This window comes from Betta splendens, chromosome 5 (assembly GCF_900634795.4).
Source record: "Betta splendens chromosome 5, fBetSpl5.4, whole genome shotgun sequence".
Lineage (NCBI taxonomy): Eukaryota > Metazoa > Chordata > Actinopteri > Anabantiformes > Osphronemidae > Betta > Betta splendens.
The window spans coordinates 2738251-2759532 of record NC_040885.2 but is presented as its reverse complement, the minus strand read 5'-3'; the positions used below and the strand labels follow the sequence as shown (position 1 = coordinate 2759532).

General features: G+C 48.6%; 1 protein-coding gene across 3 annotated transcripts in view; it reads left to right on the top strand.

Moving 5' to 3' along the window:
- The window catches only part of pdzrn3b (PDZ domain containing RING finger 3b), a 63751-nt gene extending 43988 nt beyond the window's left edge, over positions 1-19763 (top strand). For 2 of the 3 annotated variants that reach the window (XM_029150524.1, XM_029150523.1), the window contains 7 exons: positions 15001-15254; positions 15723-15810; positions 16998-17096; positions 17180-17242; positions 17343-17444; positions 17590-17706; positions 17846-19763. In XM_029150524.1, the coding sequence (XP_029006357.1) occupies positions 15001-15254; positions 15723-15810; positions 16998-17096; positions 17180-17242; positions 17343-17444; positions 17590-17706; positions 17846-19345 (2223 nt within the window). In that variant the 3' untranslated portion in view covers positions 19346-19763. Of the gene's footprint in view, positions 1-4953; positions 7838-15000; positions 15255-15722; positions 15811-16997; positions 17097-17179; positions 17243-17342; positions 17445-17589; positions 17707-17845 lie in introns of those variants that run through there. The other variant, XM_029150525.3, reaches the window with a different exon arrangement.
- Positions 19764-21282: the final 1519 nt, after the last annotated feature.

Below are 21282 nucleotides of genomic sequence, written 5' to 3'. Positions count from 1 at the left end.
TTGGAGTGTGAACCTGAGTGGAAAGAAGAGTTCAAACTCTTCTGGCACAGAGTGTGTGTGTGTGTGTGTGTGTGTGTGTGTGTGTGTGTGTGTGTGTGTGTGTGTGTGTGTGTGTGTGTGTCTGTGTCTGTGTCTGTGTCTGTGTCTGTGTGTGTGTGTGTGTCGGGTGGGGGGGGTTGGATGCTGCGAAGACAGGCATCTACTGCACGTCCCCAGCAGCACCCGTTTCATCTGTTGTCATGGCGATAGTGAAGCACACAGCAGAATTACATCGGTCATGGTACAAAGTAATCTGCCGTGACCGAGGCGGGACCTTGACGTTTGATGTCACGGTGCGTTGCAGAAATTGGCAAAGGGTGGAAAATGTTTGCTGGGCTTTGCTGTTGTTGAGCACAATGAGGTTTTCATGTTATATCTGAAAAGGCTTCTCCACACGTTACGCTCAGCTTTGGGTTAAATCCTGGCTATACAGTGTGTAGCATTGAGAGTGTGAAACTAAACAAAAGACAGACAGTAAAAAGTATGGTGCTTATTATCTGAGGTTTTTTTATCCTAACACTCCAGCATTTTTTTATTATTGTCATGAATTTCACAGGATTGAAGCCAGAAGCTGGCTGCTTCTCATTGTGCTGGACTTTTTATATATCAGAGGCTGGAGTCACCTGCTAGTGGGGACCTCTCGCCTCGCTCGTCCCTCAGGGCGCTCCCTCCAGCCCCCGTGTCCCAGTTTGACTGACAGATACAAAGTGGCCTCCGTGTGCTCCGGGGCCCCACTCTCACCCGTGTCACTCAGGCGTCCAGAGGCGATGCTGGACACAACTCGGCTCTGTGCGCCCTCTCCTTAATTGAGAGCATGTGATTTAAGGAGCCCAGAGATGCGCCTCCATCCAAAAGGAGCCTGTGATGGACTATATAGGCATGTGTCACTGTAGCTGTGCAGACTTGAACCAGGTTCTGAAGTCGGTGTGAATGAAGTCATGTTCCAGTCTTCTGCAGACTCCGCTGCCGCCTTGCGCTTGGCCTTGTCAGGTCAACTGCAGAGACACAGCAGAGTGGAATCACAGCATCCTTTTTAAGTGTTAGAGGCAGCTTTGTTGAAAACTTAAAAACTTAAACTTAAATTTAATTATTATTTATGCTAATAGGACCTAAATTGTAAGTTTAGCTTCCAATTTAAGTGTAAAAAGTGCTTAGTTTGTTCATGCTCATGTGTTTATCCTGTTTCTCAGAAGGGAGGATAAAGTGAATTGCGGTTCTGAACTCAAGGTTCTGCTCATGCAACTCTTAAAATATGTAGAAGTCAGGTTTACAATTGGTGAAATATTACAATCCATCAAAACAGATAAACAACAATTAAGTTTGTATTAATTTGTGATTTGTTTGTATTATCTTATTATATGTTCTGATTTGAACAACTTTTGGACGTTGTGTTCAAGCACTACAGCACAGAATGGGGTTTTTGCCTCTTGTCCCAATCTTCCCTCACACTCTGCGCTTGGATGGAAGTGGCGCCTTTAACAGCTGCAGGTACACGTCCTCCTAAGTGGGACGCGGCCAGGTATCTTACCGGCGATGACCTGGAGGCATGGTTTCACACATCTATCTCTGTCTGCGTTGGCCCCCTTCTGTCATGTTGATGATGATGTCTAGGTACAGGCGCGCAGACCCAGGAGAGGAGGGGGATGAGGTGCGGGATGCGCCCGGGCTCGTGAATGTGTGCTCTGTTCTCATTAATACCCTTGATTACTTTAATCCTCCCTCTGAACTCGGGGCTGTCACACGCACCAAGGGATCGGAGAGGTCAAAGATCAAACCATCCCCCTCCCTGAGCTTGCTCCTAAAATCACAGGCTGCTCATTAAACTTTTTCCCTCCGTCCTCCAGCCTCCCGCTCGGTGTGGTGCTCTTTTGTCCCGCTTTCCCCTCTGTTTCTCTGCTCTCCTTGAGAGAGAGGGCGGCTGTTTGACTTAATGGACTCGTAGCATGACCAGAGAGCTGTGCACAGGCATCATCTGCAGGGTACTTCCGCGCAAATGAAACTGCAAGTAGATGGAAATTACAGGCTTCGGCTCCTTAAAAGCACACTTCTATTTTTCTCCTGTTCCATTTGGGAAGGAGTTTTTTGGGGGGGGTCGCAGTTTTGCACTTCTTGTTACTTTCAATCAAACACACTCCTTCTAAAGATGCCGTGATGAAAACGGGGTCTAGAAATTATGTTTGGGTTAATGATGCGCAGAGCATCGTGTGAAACAACCTTCAGTTTGGGAACAGTTTCCAATTCCTGTATTGAAGTGAAATATAAACTGAGTCCATTGTTAGAATCACAAATGAAATGTTTTCAGCCCGTGCCTCAGTGACGTTATCATTTCCTGTTGTCCCCAAAGCGCCCTTGTCTCCTGTTGCGACTACGTCTAAAAGGCATGAGAAAAAGTCTCATTACGCATCCCAGAGTACACATAACTTTTTGTAGTTAACAAGCCATCTTTTTCTTTTAATCCACACGATCTGCATCTGCTTAATAACACGTTGGTACTCTACCTTCTTCTGTTTGCACCCCGAGCGCCACTTTGACTCCATTTATTGACACGTGTCACGAATCAATTTTCCACTCGGGATGAATTAAATTTAATTAGCATTCTCTTCGTTAAAAGCCCGACTGTTTCAGGTTAGCGCTGGATCGGTGGTGGAGAATCAGAGCATTGTACACATGTGGATTTCCCAGGAGTGGGTAATTAAATTGACTTCAGGCAAACCTGGTTTGTATTGTCATGAGCAGATGTGTTAAGGGAAGCATTTAAAGAATTTATTGGCAAAATTGAATTTCATTACAGGCCACTCATGACTATTTGCATAATCAGCTATCAAGTCTTCACTGGTTTATTCACATAAAGAAATAAATAAATCCAACGTAGGTTATAGAACATTTAAGTTTCACCCTGGCCCAATATGGTTTGGATCAAGACTGAGAAGCAAGGACGATGGAGCTGAATTCATCATGTAAGTGCTAAGTGTATTTTATCAGTCAAAGCTCTACTGACTAAGCCAAAAGGTCAGCAGCCCTATTGTCAAACAGGATTGTTTCAGGTAACTTCGTACATGTCCTGGAATCGTTCCTGACCTTTCTTTACATTAAGGACATTGTTTGATACGTTTAATTGTTTGAAGCCCAGAACTAAAGCAATCTCTTTTCCAATTGGGGCTAAAAGCTCTCTCCCGCCTTCCTCCTGCGAGCGCTCAGAAGCCGCTCGACGCGACGACCATCAGGGAAAGTGATGGTTAGAGTGAGTGTCATCTGGTGACTGAAGTCTGACACGCCTGAAAGGGAGTGAACGTCTCGCTTTAAAATCACCCACTGGCTCAGCAAAAAAAGGGGGGGAGGCGCTGAATCGCTCTCCGCCAGCCGTAAGGACCCGAGGTCACCGCCTCAGCCCGGCTAATGGGCCCAAGGTCACTCGGAGAGGAGATTTACTGACTGGTCAACAGAGCCGGTTAGCAATTTCATCAAATTTCCTGTGGTGCTCTGGAGACGGTAACATGTGCTAAAAAGAAGATTTCCCCTCCTCAGCTTAATTGTCAGAGTTGACTTTGGGCAGTTAAAGGCGGCTGTCCATCAACAGATGTCAGTCACTTACCTCTGGGTGACCTCAGCTCCGAGCTGCTCATTTGTGGGAGCACTGTAATGTAATGAGACTGGGCCCTAAACATGGACCTTTGGCCACGGCTCAACCCTGAGTGGCCGCTTCCACCAAAATGCTGCGATGTGTGAAGTGGCCCAACTTTCTACTGACGTCCACCGCTCTAAAAAGTCATCTTTAATATGTTTGTGAACCAGCTAGGGGCATCTGGAGCCGCCAGTGGTGAAGGCTTGGTGACAGGAGCTGGCACATAAACAGAGTCACATCATCGGGGCCCGAGTTCGAGGGCGCCAGATGACAACTGGACTCCTTTTAAAATCCACCTAATAACTGTGTTGACAAGTGCCGTGAGTTACCGTCTGCAGGAATGTGGTGGCATTTGGGTAATTAGCTGTGAATGGTCTTTTATTATACCTGCCCATTACACGGTAGCCCAGAGGTTTTTATAGTAGCAAAGGTGAGGTGATAATTACAGTGGCCCCATTATAAAGCTAAATGCTGGTCTCTATTAGGTGGTAGGTGATGGAAGGTGTGTGTGTGGGGGGGGGTCTGCTTACATCCATCCTTTCCATGTGGATTCACTCATTTTGCTCGTTTTTTATGTTGCTGTTGAGGTGCTTGTTTGTTGTTTGAGCTATCTACACTACATAGGAACAGTATCTATATCCCACATATCCCCCACGCTCGCCCATGCGGGCGGTGTGATGTACATAAGCATGTCTGTCTTGTTAAACATTGTCTCATAGTTGAGTGATTGCGCCGAATAATCGTGATGGTATTATTAGTTGTTTGAGTCTCCAATTAAACTGTGTCTGTGACTGTCATTCCTGCTGGCTGGGGTCCCTGTTGGCACCAGATCTGGCTCGCCGAGTAAATAGGAGTACAAAGCTGACAGCTGTCTGATAAATTATGCACAGGCCGGTGTCTCAGAGGTGGAAACACACACACACACACACACACACACACACACACACACACACACACTGCTCTTTGTACACTCACACCCCAGCGGTACGGCTCAGAGCAACTGGAGACTCATTAAACTCCTCAACACATTTACTTTCTCTTTCTGACTCGCTCGCTCCTCTGTGGGTTCTGCCTGTTTTCCCGTCTCCCGTCTTGTCTGTTTTTTTGTTTTGTTTTTTCTTCCTTCGCACCATTTTTAACATCATGGTAAACCTTGCGAAAGCTCCTACTTCTTTTTTTGCAGCTGCTGTTTGCTCATCTGGAATCTCCATTTGCACAGCGAAACTGTAGACCCCCCCCCCCCCTCCTTCCTCCTCCTCCTCCTCCTCCTCTCGTATCCTCTGCAGATTAGAGAGTTGATATTAAGGCTCAAGCTCGAGCCAAATGCAATGGGAACTAAGCAATGGCCAAAATCACCTCGGCGGAGCCCTTCTAATCCCTGTCTGTGCTGAACTAAACCTGCTGGCTGCGAAAATTCACGTCGCAGGAGAAATAGAAGAACCCAACAGCTTTAAATGAATTACTTGTGCTTCATAAACTGGCCTTATAGGTTTAAAATAAATGCCACTATCATTGTCCCTTTACAGTCAAGTTTGCACGTCACTGCTTACAGTAAGAAAATGTGCATGCATCCATCACCTGCATTCACTGTAAATAACATTAACGCAGTAGGTGATGGAGCTGTGACTGAGCTGTACTGCTGACGCATCCGTACGTTCATACAGTATGCAGCCCATCTAGCTTTCCATATGCCGTTATCTCTCCCCATGTTTCACCTCTGGTTTAACCCCACGCTGCTGTCTGGAAAACCCGGAAGCCATCTTTATCCCTGTCTTATTCAGCCGGCAGCCTCACGTTTCTTTACCTTGCGACACTTGGATCAACGTCTCCGCACCCCGAGACGTTCTCCATTTTAAATCCCTTCCCCTCTCTGAGCTCGGAGATCACTTCCCACAGCGTGGAGATGAATGGTTTGGCCTTTTTCCCCAGCAGCAGGTTCAACTGTGAGGCCCTCCAATGGGTCAAAGGTGACGGGGGTAATGTATATGCAAATAATCCCTTGGCACGCGCTGTGAACCTCAGATGAGAAATGTACCTGCTAATGTCTATCAAACAAAACAAGACGTTACCCAGTGTACTGAGCTACACTGTCTGCAGGTCGTGTATAAGGAGATAAGATGACACAGTAGACGGCGGTTCACACACGGCCACCTGATCCCACCGTGGCTCCAACTGGGCCCAGTGGGACGCTGACACCACATCACAGAGCTCTATGAATATGAATCCTCCTTCCAGACATAGGTGGAACGTACGGGATCCAAGCGCCACGTTCTTAATTGGGACAGGATGCAGTGACCTTTGACCCCTTCATTTATAGGAAAAACCAAAGAAATGTTGATGTTTATTATAACAAGCCACGTGGCGTCATTATTGTTTGGTCTCGCTCCCACCGAGATGGGGACCTCTGACACTGTGTCGCTGTCTACACCAGTAATGAGTAAAAGCTGAAGTGTAGGTGTGATACAGGTGACGAGAAATTAAATCTGCCACACACTTCACCTGCTCTCTGCGCGTTGCACAGGTCGACCTCCATTATTTCCCTGCTCCATATTTCTCCTCTGCTGATTACTCATTAACAGCATTTTCTTTATTTTTGACTTTGTGAATGGGGGAAACTCTCAATGTGAACCAAAGATTAGCCAAGTAGGCGCGGGCTAAAAGTCCTCTCTGATCCCAGCCCCGGGCGCAACAGTACGGCTAATGCCTTTCCACGCTACTGTGAGAGATCCAGCGCTGGCTCCCAGCACGGAGAAATTGTGAATGATTGTTAAGTTCACACAGACGCCTCCGCAGCTTTGCCCCGGGCTGCTTTTTGTCACGATCGCTCCTTACGCCTCAAGGATTGTATTTCATGTTTTTCAGATCGCCCGGTTTTAAGCTGGTGGGAAGAAAGAGAGTGAGAATTTGTGTGAAGACAGGCTTTAATCAAGAGCTGTTGAAGAGGAGAGAGATTAAATGCAGAAGCACTGATCTGATTTTATTGATGTACCACAGGAACACAACTGGTTTAGTTTATACTTCTACAGTTCTGGCTTCTGCTTTTGGAAGAATTGGCATGCAGTTTGTGTGACATTTGCCTGAGACTCGCTCATGAGGTGTCTGTCTTTGTGGAAGTGCTGATAGATAGGGATCAGTGGACACATCTGGCGGGAGGAAATAACACTATCAGCAGCAGTCAGGGCTTCTCCCCCAGGACCGTCCCCACCTCCTCCTGCCATGAAATGGATCCAGGTATGTGGCTTAGCAGCGTGGACCCAAGTGAAATAATCTTTCATATTTCAGAAGGAAGGGGTCGGGGGGGGTTGTGGAAAAGCCAACTTGTTTTCTCTTTCTGTGACGCCTGCAAGCCAAGAGGCAGCAGCAGCATGTGTCGGCCTTGTTGCTGCTGATGTCTGTTTATCCTTGGTTGGCTGCGTGGCCCCGGAGCAAACAGCAGGACAGAGGCCAGGTCCGGCCTTTTAGTGCATGATGCTCGCTCTCCGCAGGGACAGGAGGCCGCATAAATATTTACCTGCGCCACTTGTTCTCCAGACATCACAGGGGGTTCATTCATCTGGACCACAGAATGTTTGTGTTTTATTTTCAGTACAGTTGGACCATGAGATATTTCCTTGTTTTTGACTTTCCCCCGTGAGAAGCATCTTAGTGATGCAAAGGTCTTTCTGTCAGTGGGCTTCTTTCTCTGATGATGCTTATTAATCCGAAGGACATCTGTTTGTGTGATGTGAACCGGCCCCATTCATGAGTTAGCCCCCGCCATGAATAGTCAATGAGCCGGTGCTTAATAAACATGAGGGGGTGTATATATCGCCTCGCTCGCACCAGCCTCCGTGAGTTCAGCGGGAGGCTGGAGAGAGTCGAGGGTGGGAGCATGTAAGGAAAGGAGGGGGAGCAAGCGTGTGTTTGTGTGTGTGTGTGCGTAAGAGGGGACGCCGAGCGCTCGGCCACAAGCTTGAGGGGAAGTCAGTCCCGTCGCCGGAGTGGTTGTGTGGCTGTGGAAGACGGAGCGGACGGAGGGGAGGTCGGCTCAGAGGAGGAAGAGGAGGAGGAGGAGCTGCGCTTCTTGATGGTTGGAAGGAGAGCCTGCGTGGTGTGATCTGCTCCACCATGGGATGCAGCCTCTGTTCCCTGCAGAAGCCCGAGGAGCATTACAAACTACTCTATGAAGTCTGCCAGGTACTGAGGCTATTCTTTGAGGCCGTTTGCCTGTTTAGAGCCTTTTACTGAGCTGTTGGAGTGTGGAAGGTCTTGTCACTCATTGAGCAGCAGTGGGAGCAGCCGCCGCTGCTCCTGCAGCTGAGCAGCCTGAACTCTAGCCTGGGGTCAGCGCTGGGGGGGGTGATGAGGAGGTGACGGCCGACGGCTGCCCACCTCCTCGTCCTCCCGCTCAGTGCTGAGTCTGAGATTTCCAGGTTTTAACCCTTGGTTGACTTTCACTGAAGTTTATATTTAACACCTCACTGCTTGTGTAGCACATTTTTTCCACAAAGGAAAACAGAGCAGGTGTGATATAGATGCTCCATTAACAAACTACTGTAAGAGAATGTTTTCACACCAGAGCTAAACACGGCTTTTAAACAATACGATGGGGATGAAATGCTGAAATGTTTGATTGATTTTTAAACTTAAGTCATTAAGATCATTAGCATAGAATATTTTATAGTGTCGTAAATAGAATATGTCTGTCTGTCTGTCTGTCTGTCTGTCTGTCTGTCTGTCTGTCTGTCTGTCTGTCTGTCTGTCTGTCTGTCTGAGATGAGCCCACATCCAACTCTGCTTCTCAAATCACTGCTTATCATATATATCATTGTGGTGATGAAAAGATGACTCACACTGAAGTGGGACTTGGATCCGTCTTAACAGACATGTTTCATATTCCACAACCACTCCATTTGCTGCAGTGTTAACTTTGATGGAGACAACACACTCACTTATTCATGTGAGAGCGTTCGGTATCGGTCTGACCCCTAACTTTTTTTTTCTTTTCTCTGTTCATCCATAATGGACTCTGGCCTGGTGTTACCCTCTATCGCACCAAATGACATCTCCATTTGCCGCGCAGGGTGCCGGGCGGCTGGTGGCTGGTTCAAATGAATGTAATGATGGCGCTTTCTGTGGCTCTCGCTCATTATTCTCCCCTGAAAGCTCAGCTCTCTCTCGTTAAGGGGAAGATGACAGGAGGAGTCTGACATTGTGCCTGCGAGTAATTCGCCTTTGATCAGGTCTGTTCAGTAAAGAAAGAGACTGAAAGGCTTTGACTTGTCTCAAACAAAATAAGAGCGTTATTCGGCAGCATAATAAATGGATTATGGATGCTAATATTGGGGCCAGGAGGCCTTCCACTTGTCCACCCCCAGAGGACAGATAGAAAAATGATTGTGAATGGACTCAAGGAGGACGCTCACTTCTTTTATTCTTTTGTTCTCTCTTCTCGTCTCACTACTACTAGTACTTACACCAGTCAGTGACTCCGTCTACCACTTCACACCAGCAGGTTAATTTGTCAACCAACAACCCAATGAGGATTCCACTTGAACTTGTTGACTTGGTAAAAGTCTTCCATATGCCATCATCATCAACTCGGAGCTTCATGTTTGATATACTTACTCAGTAAAACTGTGAGGTCCTGGAGGCTTTGAAGTAATTATTCCATAATAATCAGTCAGAGAAATGAGGCGTTGCACTCCAAACGCTAGCAGCCCTTGGTTTAATCATTACATGTGTTAAACCGCTTTAACCACTGCTACTGCCATGAGTTAATGATGGCCAAGTTCATCACACAGGTGTTGGCAGCTGGCAGGTTTAGTCCGTGTCCTGAGCTCATCCCCCGTGAACGCAGCGCGTCTTCTCACCCTGAGCGTCTGCGTCCACGCGTCCGCCGACCTCCTCCGTGCAGCAGCTCATCCTCCTGTCGCCGTGCAGAGGACTTCCCCTGCTCCTACTCTGCCTCTCGGGCCATTTGCACTGATTGATCACAACGGCGTCTGGCCGAGGGCCCGCTCTGCTCCGCCTGTCATCCCTCCGAGGACTTAATAATCCACGAACGCTTGAAATCTTTCCAGTTCATTGTACTGTGAGAATATGGTTGAGCACCGTTCCATAAAAACGCAGGCTTCGCATCACGTTGTACCTGGAGTTGTTTAATCGCTAACAGGATTAGAAACACTTCCTTATCGCTAACCGTAGCATCTGTTTGGAAGGAATTAGGAGCTTTGCTATTTTGTTTGTTATATTTTCACCCACTCCAGAACATTTTCAGTTACTGCACAGGGGTCAACAGAGCCATCACATAATGTTAAGGCCTATTAAATGTGGCCAAGCAGCGTTCTAGAGGTGTGTGTGTGTGTTGTTCCCTTCCTGTAATCATCATTAAAGGCCTGAGCTGCACTGAGCTCCGCGGCCCCTTTTAAACTTGACCCTCCTGACAGCGGCGAGCCCTTCGGTCCTTTCTTCAAAGCTGAAGTTAAGCACCATGCGGCGACGTAAGCTCAGCTGCTTTTGTCAGAGACTTTAAGGTAAAGTCCCTGGAAACTCTGTTTGACAGTCTTAGAACTCTTAATCTTTCCTCAAGCACTGTGTAATAGCTGTGGCGCCGTGCTGCGGCTCTCGCAAGACCCAGGGCTTAATTAGAGCTTCGCCACCAGCCGACTGCTGAGGATCTGATGCGCTGAACTGATCGGGACAACGCTTTGTCAGCTGAGTCTTGTACGTGCTTTGCTCCGTCTCTCTCTCTCCCTCTGTCACTGGCTGTCTGTTTCCTGCAGTGGAGCATCATTTGAAAGCACAGACAATTGATCTGCTGAGCAAAAGAAGTTTACAAATAGGAGCGCTGGAACATTTCCTATTTTTTCCAAGTGCCGGTGCCTAATTAGCCGTGTTCCTGATTGAAGGCTGCAGAGATGTCATGCTCGGCTCAAGAAGCCATGTTGTCATAGCAGCAGATGGTCTCAGTGTGACATCCCTTGGACTAGACAGATGGAAAATTTTGTACAAGACACTTTCTCACTTTCCTCAAATCCCATCTTCAAAGCAGCTGGCAAAAAAAAGAGAATCAACAACTCTCTGAGATGCGGCGGCTCAGCCCACTCAACCCCCCGGCCCCTGTAATGAAGCTTGACACGAGCAGCACAGGAAGACAAAGCAGGGATCACCGGCACCGGCCGAGGCCACTGGAGCCTGACAGCCATGTGTTTTTAATAACGGCTAAGATCAGCCCTGGTGTGCCGTCACATCTGTTAACCAGTGGAGCAGGTGGCTGGCTGCCACTGGGGACCGCTCAGCAGCCTGTGTGCTGGTGACACAGCCGCAACAGAGACGCAACCAGGCCCGGACAAACACGGACCCATAACAAGTTATGAGCCTCGTCCTCCTAGTTTTTTGTTTATAAAGAATGTCCCTGAATGCAGCACTCAGCAGCTGTACGACCACTAGAGTAAAGCCTGTGCACAAAGACAAGACCTTCAACAAGAAAAAGCTATTTTTTGTCTGTTTATTTTTGCTCATAACTTCTAATATATTCCCCAGTGAAATGTGCAGAACCACGCATGGTGCAAGTGTGAAGATGCAGTTCAGTAAAGATGTCACGGACATGACTCGGTGTCTGTCAAACATAATTAACACGTCCCATGAGGCTGATGTTGCAAACCACTGATGTCTATGAAAGCTACAATGACAGGTCACTCACTTTACCAACAACATAACAATAGTTCAAGTTAATTTATGACAAAACATAATCTCATAATCATAATTCCAGCTCTTTTGCTGGAATTAAACACACAAATCAGAAATGTATTGGCTTCACCATAGTTATTTTTAGGATGGAAGGGTGTCATCATTAGCTGAGGGGCTGCGTGCAGCCTGAAGTATTTGCTTGCTGAGGGCTCATGTGTGAACATGTGTGGCCCAGGATGATTTAAATGGTCCCAAGTTGTGTAGAAGCCTCGGTTTATTAGGGATTATCATTATTACTTCCTCATCATCAGTCTCTTCCACTAGAGTTCATCTTTGCAGCTGTGTTTGATCACCGCTAGTGCAAACATATTCGAGCCTGGCGTAGACTGCGCCCACTCTCCTCCTCGTGTTCCTGTGAGTTTAGAGAGTGGGTCTAATGACTGCGCGAGTAGCTGCTGATGCTGGACTGAGAGGGAACGCGTGAGCGAGTGGCGCGGCCGACGTGACCGCGGGCTTCAGCTCATTCGCTCCTCCCGTTCCCTCGCCTCCAAACCCCATGCCTGATGCTTCTCTTTGGCTCTCTCGCCCACACAGACAGGCAGGGAAGGCTGTCCAACCGTTTTCAGCCTCGTTCGGCCTTCAGCCGCTACAAGTTGTTAGTTTGTAGTAATGTGAAGTCTATGTGAAAAACACGTGACGTTAACAGAGCTTTTAAGGCTGTGCTCTTCCCTTCATGAGCTTTCATGTGGAGCTTTTTCGCAAATTAAAAGCTGAGTGACTTTCCACCTTTCAGATATTGGCCTTATGCTTCGCATGTCAGGTGATTGATAAAAACCTTGGGGGGAAAGGGGGGGGGGGCAGCTGACTGACAGACTTTATATCTTCACTGAGGCTCCTGAGGTCTGACAGAGGCAGTTAAAGGAACAATGTGTGCACATTTGATGACCGCACGTCACCAGCTTGCTCATCTGCACACGCGCGTATTAAGAAAGCATAAGCTGCTCCTTGAATTGAATTTCTTCCCGGTGAAAATGACATAAAAGGGGGATTAGTTGTGTTTTTCAAGCCGACTGACCCACATTCAGGCTGCCGCGCCGCACAGACTCCAGGAAATAAGCCGTCAAGCCTCCGTGTGTCCCGTCACAGCGCTTCCCTCTGTTCCCCAAACGCTCACTCTGAAGAAGTCATCCGAGGGGTGAACCCGAGCAGAAAGCGCCGAGCGCCCCGGCTCTGGAGCCTCTCTACAACACCCGTCGTCCACGGTGAGCTTCCCAGGGTTCCCTCTGCTCGCCCGAGTTTCCGGTCTGTTCACCTCACTGCGTTTCCCCAGAGAACAAAGACGCTGCCTCCTTAATGATGTTCTGTCTTTTATTAGAGGATTATGTGGTGACTGAATGGCCATATCAAAGACTAATGTTACACAACACAGTCAATGAATTCACTGCCTCTTACTATCTGTAATGATGGTTAGAATGAAGCACAGTGGCTTTCTCTGTTTTAACTGGGTTTTCATTTTTATCATTATTAATTGTAGTCTTATTTAGTGGAACACAGGATTAATCCTTACAGACTACATTATCACATCCACCACAATGAAATAGGAATAAATAATTTGCAGATTCAGCCTCATCCTCTCCCCCTTCGTATCTGAGTCCAGCCTGGTTTGCGCTGCGACCGCTCACAGCCAGGATCACCCCTGCTGCCCCTCATTATCACCCAGAGGGCTGATGTAGTCATCACATGAGACAGCGAGAAGACCTGGAGTCCCCACTTCTTCTACACGGCCGTGAATGAATTCTGTGAGGGAAGCGAGAGAGAAGGTCTGCAGAGCCACGAGTCATCTGTTGCTCTGGAGGCATTTTGTGTTTACGATGTGTCATTTGTACAATGTGAAATTTTAATTACAGAAAACAGGCCGTAATTAGCGGATCCACAGCTGTGTCAATTCTGCTCCAGATGTGATTTGGACCTAATTAGTATTGGATTTAACACAGACCCGTCTCAGAGGTTGCGCCGTGTCAGTCAACGATTGGTGATTCAGGCGAAGTTCAGCCTCAGGCATTGGGAGTTGAGGTAAATCGGCGTTGGAGCCAGAGTGAACTGTATCAGCTCTGTTCTTGCACGGGGTTAACGCAGCCCAGTTGGAGCTCGTGGTGGGGAAGCCTTGTGTGTTGTGTCTGAGGAGCGTGGTGTGTTTTTTTCCCCTGCTCCGTGTCAGAGGTGATTGCAGTGAATGGAGGCGGTGGGAGATCCCCTCCCCTCCGCGGCCTGGAGGAGCCTCCCCCCATTGAGAGCGCTGGGGCAGAATGCTCCAGGCCCAACGGGATGGGGGCTAAAGGCTTTGTCTCTGGTTCACTGCCTTCTAGTAGCCTCGGGATTCCTGGCAACCAGGTTTGACTGCTGGGGCCTGAACAGAGCACAAAGACGCTTCTTATCCTCAGCTGATGTGCAACATCATGACTTGCTGTGGTTTTGAGGGCTGTTTTCTAATACTTGATGTGGATCTCTTTTTTTTATTCTGCTTGAATTATTATCTTTTCTCATGATTAGTATTATTTAAGTTTTATTGTCGATAGGTGAAATGATCCTGTTATCCTCAGGTCCAGGATTAGCATTAATCTGCTACAGTTAATAGTGGACACAGCCTCTTCTTTTTACATTGTCTGGGGAGGAGTTTGTATATGTGCTGGCTTCGGGTCCCCAGAGGCAGTTTAATATTGCTACTCCCAATGTGCAGTTCCACAGCTGAGTCTGCTAAGTAATCCATGAATCCCAATGAGGCGGCCGTAGCTGCAGGCAGACACATGTTTATCAGAAAATGAATTCCCAAACACAGACCTGCATGTGTGTTTGATATCAGGAGAGGTGTGAAGATTTATTATGACAAGTATGCTCCTCGCTTTATAGTGTGTGTGTGGAACCTCACACTGAGATTTAATCAAACCTCTCAACCTATCCAGGAATCACAATCCAACCAATTGGCTATGATGTGGTGATTGAATGTTGAACAGCATGAAGCCTGATAAGGCAGAGAACCTGCTAAAGCTTCAGCTTCCACATATTATCTCCTTACACCCCTTTCAGACTGTCCTTTATTTCATTTTGAGTCCCAGCGGATGCAGTGAGGTATTCTGTTGAGAGCCCGGGGCTTTGAAGGGTCTCCTCTCGTCTTTCACCCGCCTTAAGTGGCTCAACCGGACCCAGCGAGCCTCTTCTCTGCAACGCATTGCTGCCTTTTGCTCAGATGAATCTCCCCAGGTTAACGCGCTCCACTGTCTGTGACGGCAGGTCAAATTTATCCTCGGCTGTGAAATTAGTTGGCTAAATGAGAGCTCCTCACACACCCTCGCCTAATAAGCTTGATTAATTAAAGAGAGAGACGCTTCCTAATTAAGGTCTTATAGTATTTGGTCCGACTGTGACCTCGTAAAACAAGCTGAGGCGTTAATGAGTCATATCTCAAACAGTTCTTCATGTGAAACCTTAATCATCACAGATAATGATTTCATCTGTTTGGTTTAATGAATCCTCCCCAGTCTGGGAAATTGCAGCACTAAATGGAAAAAAATAATAATGCGGACTCCTTTCATCAGGACAATAATGTCCTTGGATGAAATGGAATAAATCCTGTCATTTCCTGATTGCGTTTTCTCTCCTCCTCCCTCCAGGTCAATGGCAAGGACCTGTCCAAGGCCACCCACGACCAGGCGGTGGAGGCCTTCCGCACGGCCAAGGAGCCCATCATGGTCCAGGTTCTGCGCCGGGCCCCGCACCCCAAAGCCGTGGCCTCCGCCGGCAACGCCGAGGTTTCAGACACCAGCACCCAGACCGACATCACCCTTCAGCACATCATGGCGCTCACCAAGCTGCCTCCGTCCTCGCCGCCCATGACGGAGCTGGAGGAGTACCTGCTGCCGGAGGAGTAAGAACCCACCGAGCGCTAGAGAGTAACACGTGTTGGGGAGTGCCAGCCATTTACGGGACGCGACAGAAGCTCCGGGGCGCAGAGAACCGATGGTTCTTTTAATTAGTATTTGCATATTTCCTAATTGCACCCAGTGTTTCCGTCTATGTGCGTGTTAGGCCCTGGAGCAGGGAGAGTCTGCCTTCATTTCCCACTCCGTGCAGCAGCAGATGCCCTTTAATGAATAATAGTCATTTTTTCAAATTGATTCCTGACTCAAATTAATAATAAAGGCACGTGAATTTGTGATTAGTCTGTGGATGTAGCCACAGAACATCTGATTCAGGAGTGAGTTTTATATTAACTCTCCATTAAGTTGCATCTCATCATCCAGTTAAATCCAGTGACAAGCACGCTGGTGGTGCTGTGTTTATCATCTCTATTAAGCCATTATTTCACATGTACATCTCCTTATGTTGTTCTCAGGCATCCTCCAGGACACGCATACTTTGACCCCAGTGATTTTCTGGAAGGCATTCAGCAGGACATGGAGCGTGAGGAGCTGGAGTATGAGGTAAACGTCTGCAAATCAGGATCTTCATTAAAGCTCCATTATCTGTCATCCCTGCACCGGACCTGAGGTCACCTCGCTGTCTCCAGTGGCCTTTCACTAAGTCCTGATGTGGAGCGCTCGCACCACACTCGCAGACGCTGGCTCGTAGGCCAGACGGGAACCGAGCCGCTGGTGTGTTCCAGCAGATGCACCACGGCGACATCATTACTTAGAAGTGACAAGGACTAATAAGTCTTCCTGTGCTCCCACACAGTGGAGATGAGGCCCGGTGGATAATTAGATGGCACAGATTATAATAGCTCTGCGGCTCCTGTGATGAGGCCACGATCGGACCTCTGTTGTGCTTCTTCAGTGACCTCCGCTGCCATTAAAGCCCAGCCACCTACTGTTTGGATATTAATGACTGAGCTATGAGCCAGAGTTCAGGACGGGAACAGCACATAGACACAGACTAATGCTGGAGTCCATGAAAAGTGAATATCAGCATTAGAAACATAAGCATCACATACTCAGTATTGCTGTAAATTTTGTTCCTCATATTTCTGGGTCACCTGTCTGCCCCTAACGCATAGGGATGTTTTCTATAGACTACAGAGGAAAATTGAGTGAATACAAGACATAATATTGAAGCCTAATAGTGACAAATGCTGTTAATATTGGATTATTACATTGTGTGAACTTGTGCATCTTCTCCTGTTGTCTCCCAGGACACATGAACAAAGTAAAATAGAGCAGGTTTTCAGGCCAGCTTGTGGCAAAACTGTACAAACAGCATTTATCCTGTGGGCAAAGCACGATCTATTACAGTTCCTATGCCCGTTCTTTAGTAGTGTCAGTTACGGGCTAAGACTGGCTTTGTGGGAGGTTAACCTTTTCAGGGCTTGTCCTCTGCCCCATGAGAAACAGGACTGCTCTTATCGTTGTGTGTGTGCGTGAGATTAAAGCTGTGGACATGTGACATGTCTGACGTCCACTGCTTCATCTCTCATCCTGTCAGGACGTCTCTAGGAGAACTGATGGCCTCCCTGTGTCTCGCTAAGAGGATAATTACGCTGCTGCTCCGCTCCGTGATGCCAGTTTTATATTCGGATTGTATTTTAGCAAAGCAAATGTAGAAGTGTTTTCTGTTTCATCAAACCGAGGATGTCTGAGGCAGGAGATGTAAACCTGAGCTGCTGTCTTGCCAGGAGGTGGAGCTGTACCGAGCCAATATCCAAGACAAACTGGGCTTGACCATCTGTTATAGGACCGATGACGAGGACGAGGCCGGGATCTACATCAGTGAGGTACAGTATGTGGAGGTGGGGCTTAAACGGATCTCACAGTGGGCACAGTGGATGCAGTCTAACACCCGCCTGCTGTTCGTCAGATCGACCCCAACAGCATCGCTGCCAAAGACGGACGAATTAGAGAAGGAGACAAGATCATCCAGGTGAGATGCTTTGCTCGTTCCAGCTTATTCTGCAGGCTGGGTTTTAAAACTGTACAAACCCAGACTGACTTTAATAAACATGTCTCCTGTGTCCCTCAAGATCAACGGTGTTGAGATCCAGAACCGGGAGGATGCCGTGGCTCTGCTCACCAGTGAAGGCAACCAGAACATCTCCCTGCTGGTTGCCAGACCAGAGATTCAGGTAATTAGCGTTAGTATGTGAGCTCAGTAAAGCTTGACACACGGCCTCTTTTAGAACTTATATGAGGTTATTTCTTTATCGTGGTTCAATATATTGTCGCTCTCACAGCCAGTTTAAAAAACGAATGAATTTCTGCTCCTCTCAGCTGGACGAGGGCTGGATGGATGACGACCGCAACGACTTCTTGGATGACCTGCACATGGACATGCTGGAGCAGCAGCACCACCAGGCCATGCAGTTCACTGCCAGCATGCTGCAGCAGGTACGACACACACACCCACGCACGCACACACACACACACACACGCACACACACACGCACACACCCACACACACACGCACACACACACACACACACACATGCACGATGCCTGTTCGCTGACTCACCGCCTGCATTTACAGAAGAAGCACGAGGAAGACGGCGGCACCACCGACACGGCCACGCTCCTGTCCAACCACCACGAGAAGGACAGCGGCGTCGGCCGCACCGACGAGAGCACGCGCAACGACGAGAGCTCCGAGCAGGAGAACCTGGGCGACGACCACACCACGGCCTCCAACACGCTGGGCAGCTGCAGGAAGCTGGCCTACAGCCAGGACACCCTGGGCAGCAGCGACCTGCCCTTCGGCGGCGAGTCCTTCTTCTCCGCCGACGCCGCCGACGCCGACTTCCTGGGCATCCCGGCCTACGAGTGCGAGCGCTTCCGAGAACTCTTGGAACTGAAGTGCCAGATGAGGAGCGGCGGGGCCCAGGGCCCGTGCTGCCACGGCGACGGCGGCGCCGAGGGCCAGGACCAGGAGGGCGTGGACAAGGAGCTGGAGCTGCTGAACGAGGAGCTGCGCACCATCGAGCTGGAGTGCCTGAACATCGTCCGCGCCCACAAGATGCAGCAGCTGAGGGAGCAGTACCGCGAGTCCTGGATGCTCCACGACAGCGGCTTCCGCAACTACAACACCAGCATCGACGCGCGGCGCCACGAGCTCTCCGACATCACGGAGCTGCCGGAGAAGTCGGACAAGGACAGCTCCAGTGCCTACAACACGGGGGAGAGCTGCCGCAGCACCCCGCTCACCCTGGAGCTGTCTCCAGACAACTCGCTCCGCAGAGGGAGCGCGGCAGGCCCGTCCGGCTCCGGCGGCCGCGTCCTCACGCCCCTGTCGCCCGTCCAGGAGGCGTGCGGCCCCGGCAGGAGCCGAGGCCCCAGGGATGCGGATGGAGCCGCGCAGCCAGAGGGCAAGGAGCGGAAGCTGGCGGAGCAGAGCAAGCCCGGGCGAGGCTTCTCCCAGCCGCACTCGCCCTACAAGCACGCCCACATCCCCGCCCACGCCCAGCACTACCAGAGCTACATGCAGCTGATCCAGCAGAAGTCGGCCGTGGAGTACGCCCAGAGCCAGATGAGCCTGGTGAGCATGTGCCGCGACCCCGCCGCCGCCGCCGGCGACCTGGAGCCCAGGATGGAGTGGAAGGTGAAGATCCGCAGCGACGGCACGCGCTACATCACCAAGAGGCCCGTGCGGGACCGCCTCCTGAGGGAGCGCGCCATCCGCATCCACGAGGAGCGCAGCGGCATGACCACGGACGACGACGCCGCCAGCGAGCTGAAGATGGGCCGCTACTGGAGCAAGGAGGAGCGCAAGCAGCACGCCGTGCGCGCCAAGGAGCAGCGGCAGAGGCGCGAGTTCATGAAGCAGAGCCGGGCTGACTGCCTGAAGGAGCTGGGCAGCCCCGAGGACAGGAAGGAGCCCAGCATCATCGAACTCAGCCACAAAAAGATGATGAAAAAGAGGAACAAGAAAATATTTGACAACTGGATGACCATCCAGGAACTGCTGACCCACGGTACCAAGTCTCCGGACGGTACCAGGGTCTACAACTCCCTGCTGTCTGTGACCACGGTGTGAGCGGCAGCGCCACGGGCTCTGTACATAGGACGCTCCCTGTTGATGCTGCCTGCTTCACTGTGGCAACCATCTGTAAATAGGAAATGAGGAAAGCTTCTCTGTCTGGACATGTTCCCGCTGAGAGGAAGTGACTGAGAACGCTTTAAACCTTCCCGTCTTTTGTGCTTTGATCATTTTTTTGAAACAAAACCCCAACAGTAAAGTTTTTGGAAGGTTTTGAAGGTGTGCCATACGTTAACAGCCAGCATTTACACTATTTTACACTATTTTATTCATACTATATATCTCTTACCAGTATTTTTACTGATACGCATATTTTATGAAAGCAATACTATTTTCCTGCAAGGTAGAACCTGTAATCCTTTTTTCCGAAGGACTTTTGTAAATTAAAAAAATAAAACAAATTTTAAAAAACTCATTTTTTTAGTTAAATTTCTTTCTTATGGTGCTGATTCCTTATGTTAAACACAGACGTACCAGCTGGTACTGTGTTATCCCTGTGTACGATTAGAGGAAGATGCTTCTTACTTTGAATTCGATGTTGCTTGTTCAAGCACGTGTTTAGTTGGGTTCTCCTTCATGTGTTTAATAGATAAACAGCTTTACCAAAACCTTTAGGTTACAATTTGTCTTGTAAAATGAGAGGTGAAATTAATGATTGTTTTTATATATAATGAAGTTAAAACATGGTTGGAACTTGTTATTTGTTGTGGAGGTTTGAACCACAAACTAAACATACACAGGAGCTAACACAGTGTTTTACAGTACAGATGTGAGCTTCTTTATATTCCCTACAGTCCTTAAATGCACCCTACAAAAACTACTGGCAAAAGTAAAACACAATGAATGTGTAACTGTTTTTAACTACAGTCTTAAAGCTGTTAAAAAAGTGGAGTCATAATAAAAATAATAAAAAAAACTCAGTGTACAGACCTGACGCCTCACTGGCACCGTAGACATTCACAGGTTATGCTGCACACAGTGATGCTGTGGAAGGCTCCTCTCCTAATGGACTCGGGACGCGATGACAAGGAACGCACGTCATCAGGGAGAGGACTTTCAAGTAAACTGGTTCAAGAACAAATATTTGTTTTATTTAAGTCCCACGTCCCACATGTAACTCTGCTAAGCTCAGTGAGTAGTAGCTCTGATCACTGCTATTGGACTAATTCAATTACAAAACATCTTCTAACAGCCACTCGAGTCGATGTTTACAACGTCCTGCTGATTTTGGCAACCGCCCGTCTTCCTCTTTCTTCTTCTAAGTCAATCTCTGCTGAAAGATATGAGGTTATACTTATCTATTTACCTTCTCTTACATTTGTTTTCAGCAGCTGCTTTTATTCACGCTAAGCATCTAGTGATCTGTGTGAAAACTCATGAATCCACCAGGATGTTGCTAAAACCAAAACTATGGGCCCAATATCAGTGACATCAGTTTCCCTCTATCGCATTGACTCAGTATCTCTAACTCCTGCACTCATGCTTGCTCACACACACACTCAGATCTTGCTGATTTGCCGACCCCTGTTTAGGATTCATGACAGAACCCGAGTGGAAACAGTCACTGGAGTTCCCCACCGTTTAAGTGAACCTTGACAACTTTTGATTCCTCTCATTACCACAAACCTTCCCCCAACGGATCTCGCAGTGGCAGCCGCTTTCCATCACCTATAATTGTTTTTCCAGCACCAAGAAAAAGTGGTCGGACAATTGATAAGTGAGATCCGACGCATTACTTTACATGTTTCATGTTGGTACCGGGTTTTGAGGGAAGCTGGCACGAGGTGATGTATCCTTGCTGGGATAATGGCTTATTTATCTGACTCCAGGCTCCCACCATCTGTCAGCAGGACCTCGTACCCTCGCTCCCACATGATCCTTCAATTAACAGCTCAGTGCCCTTCCATTTGTCATCTCAACCCCCAATAAAGTTT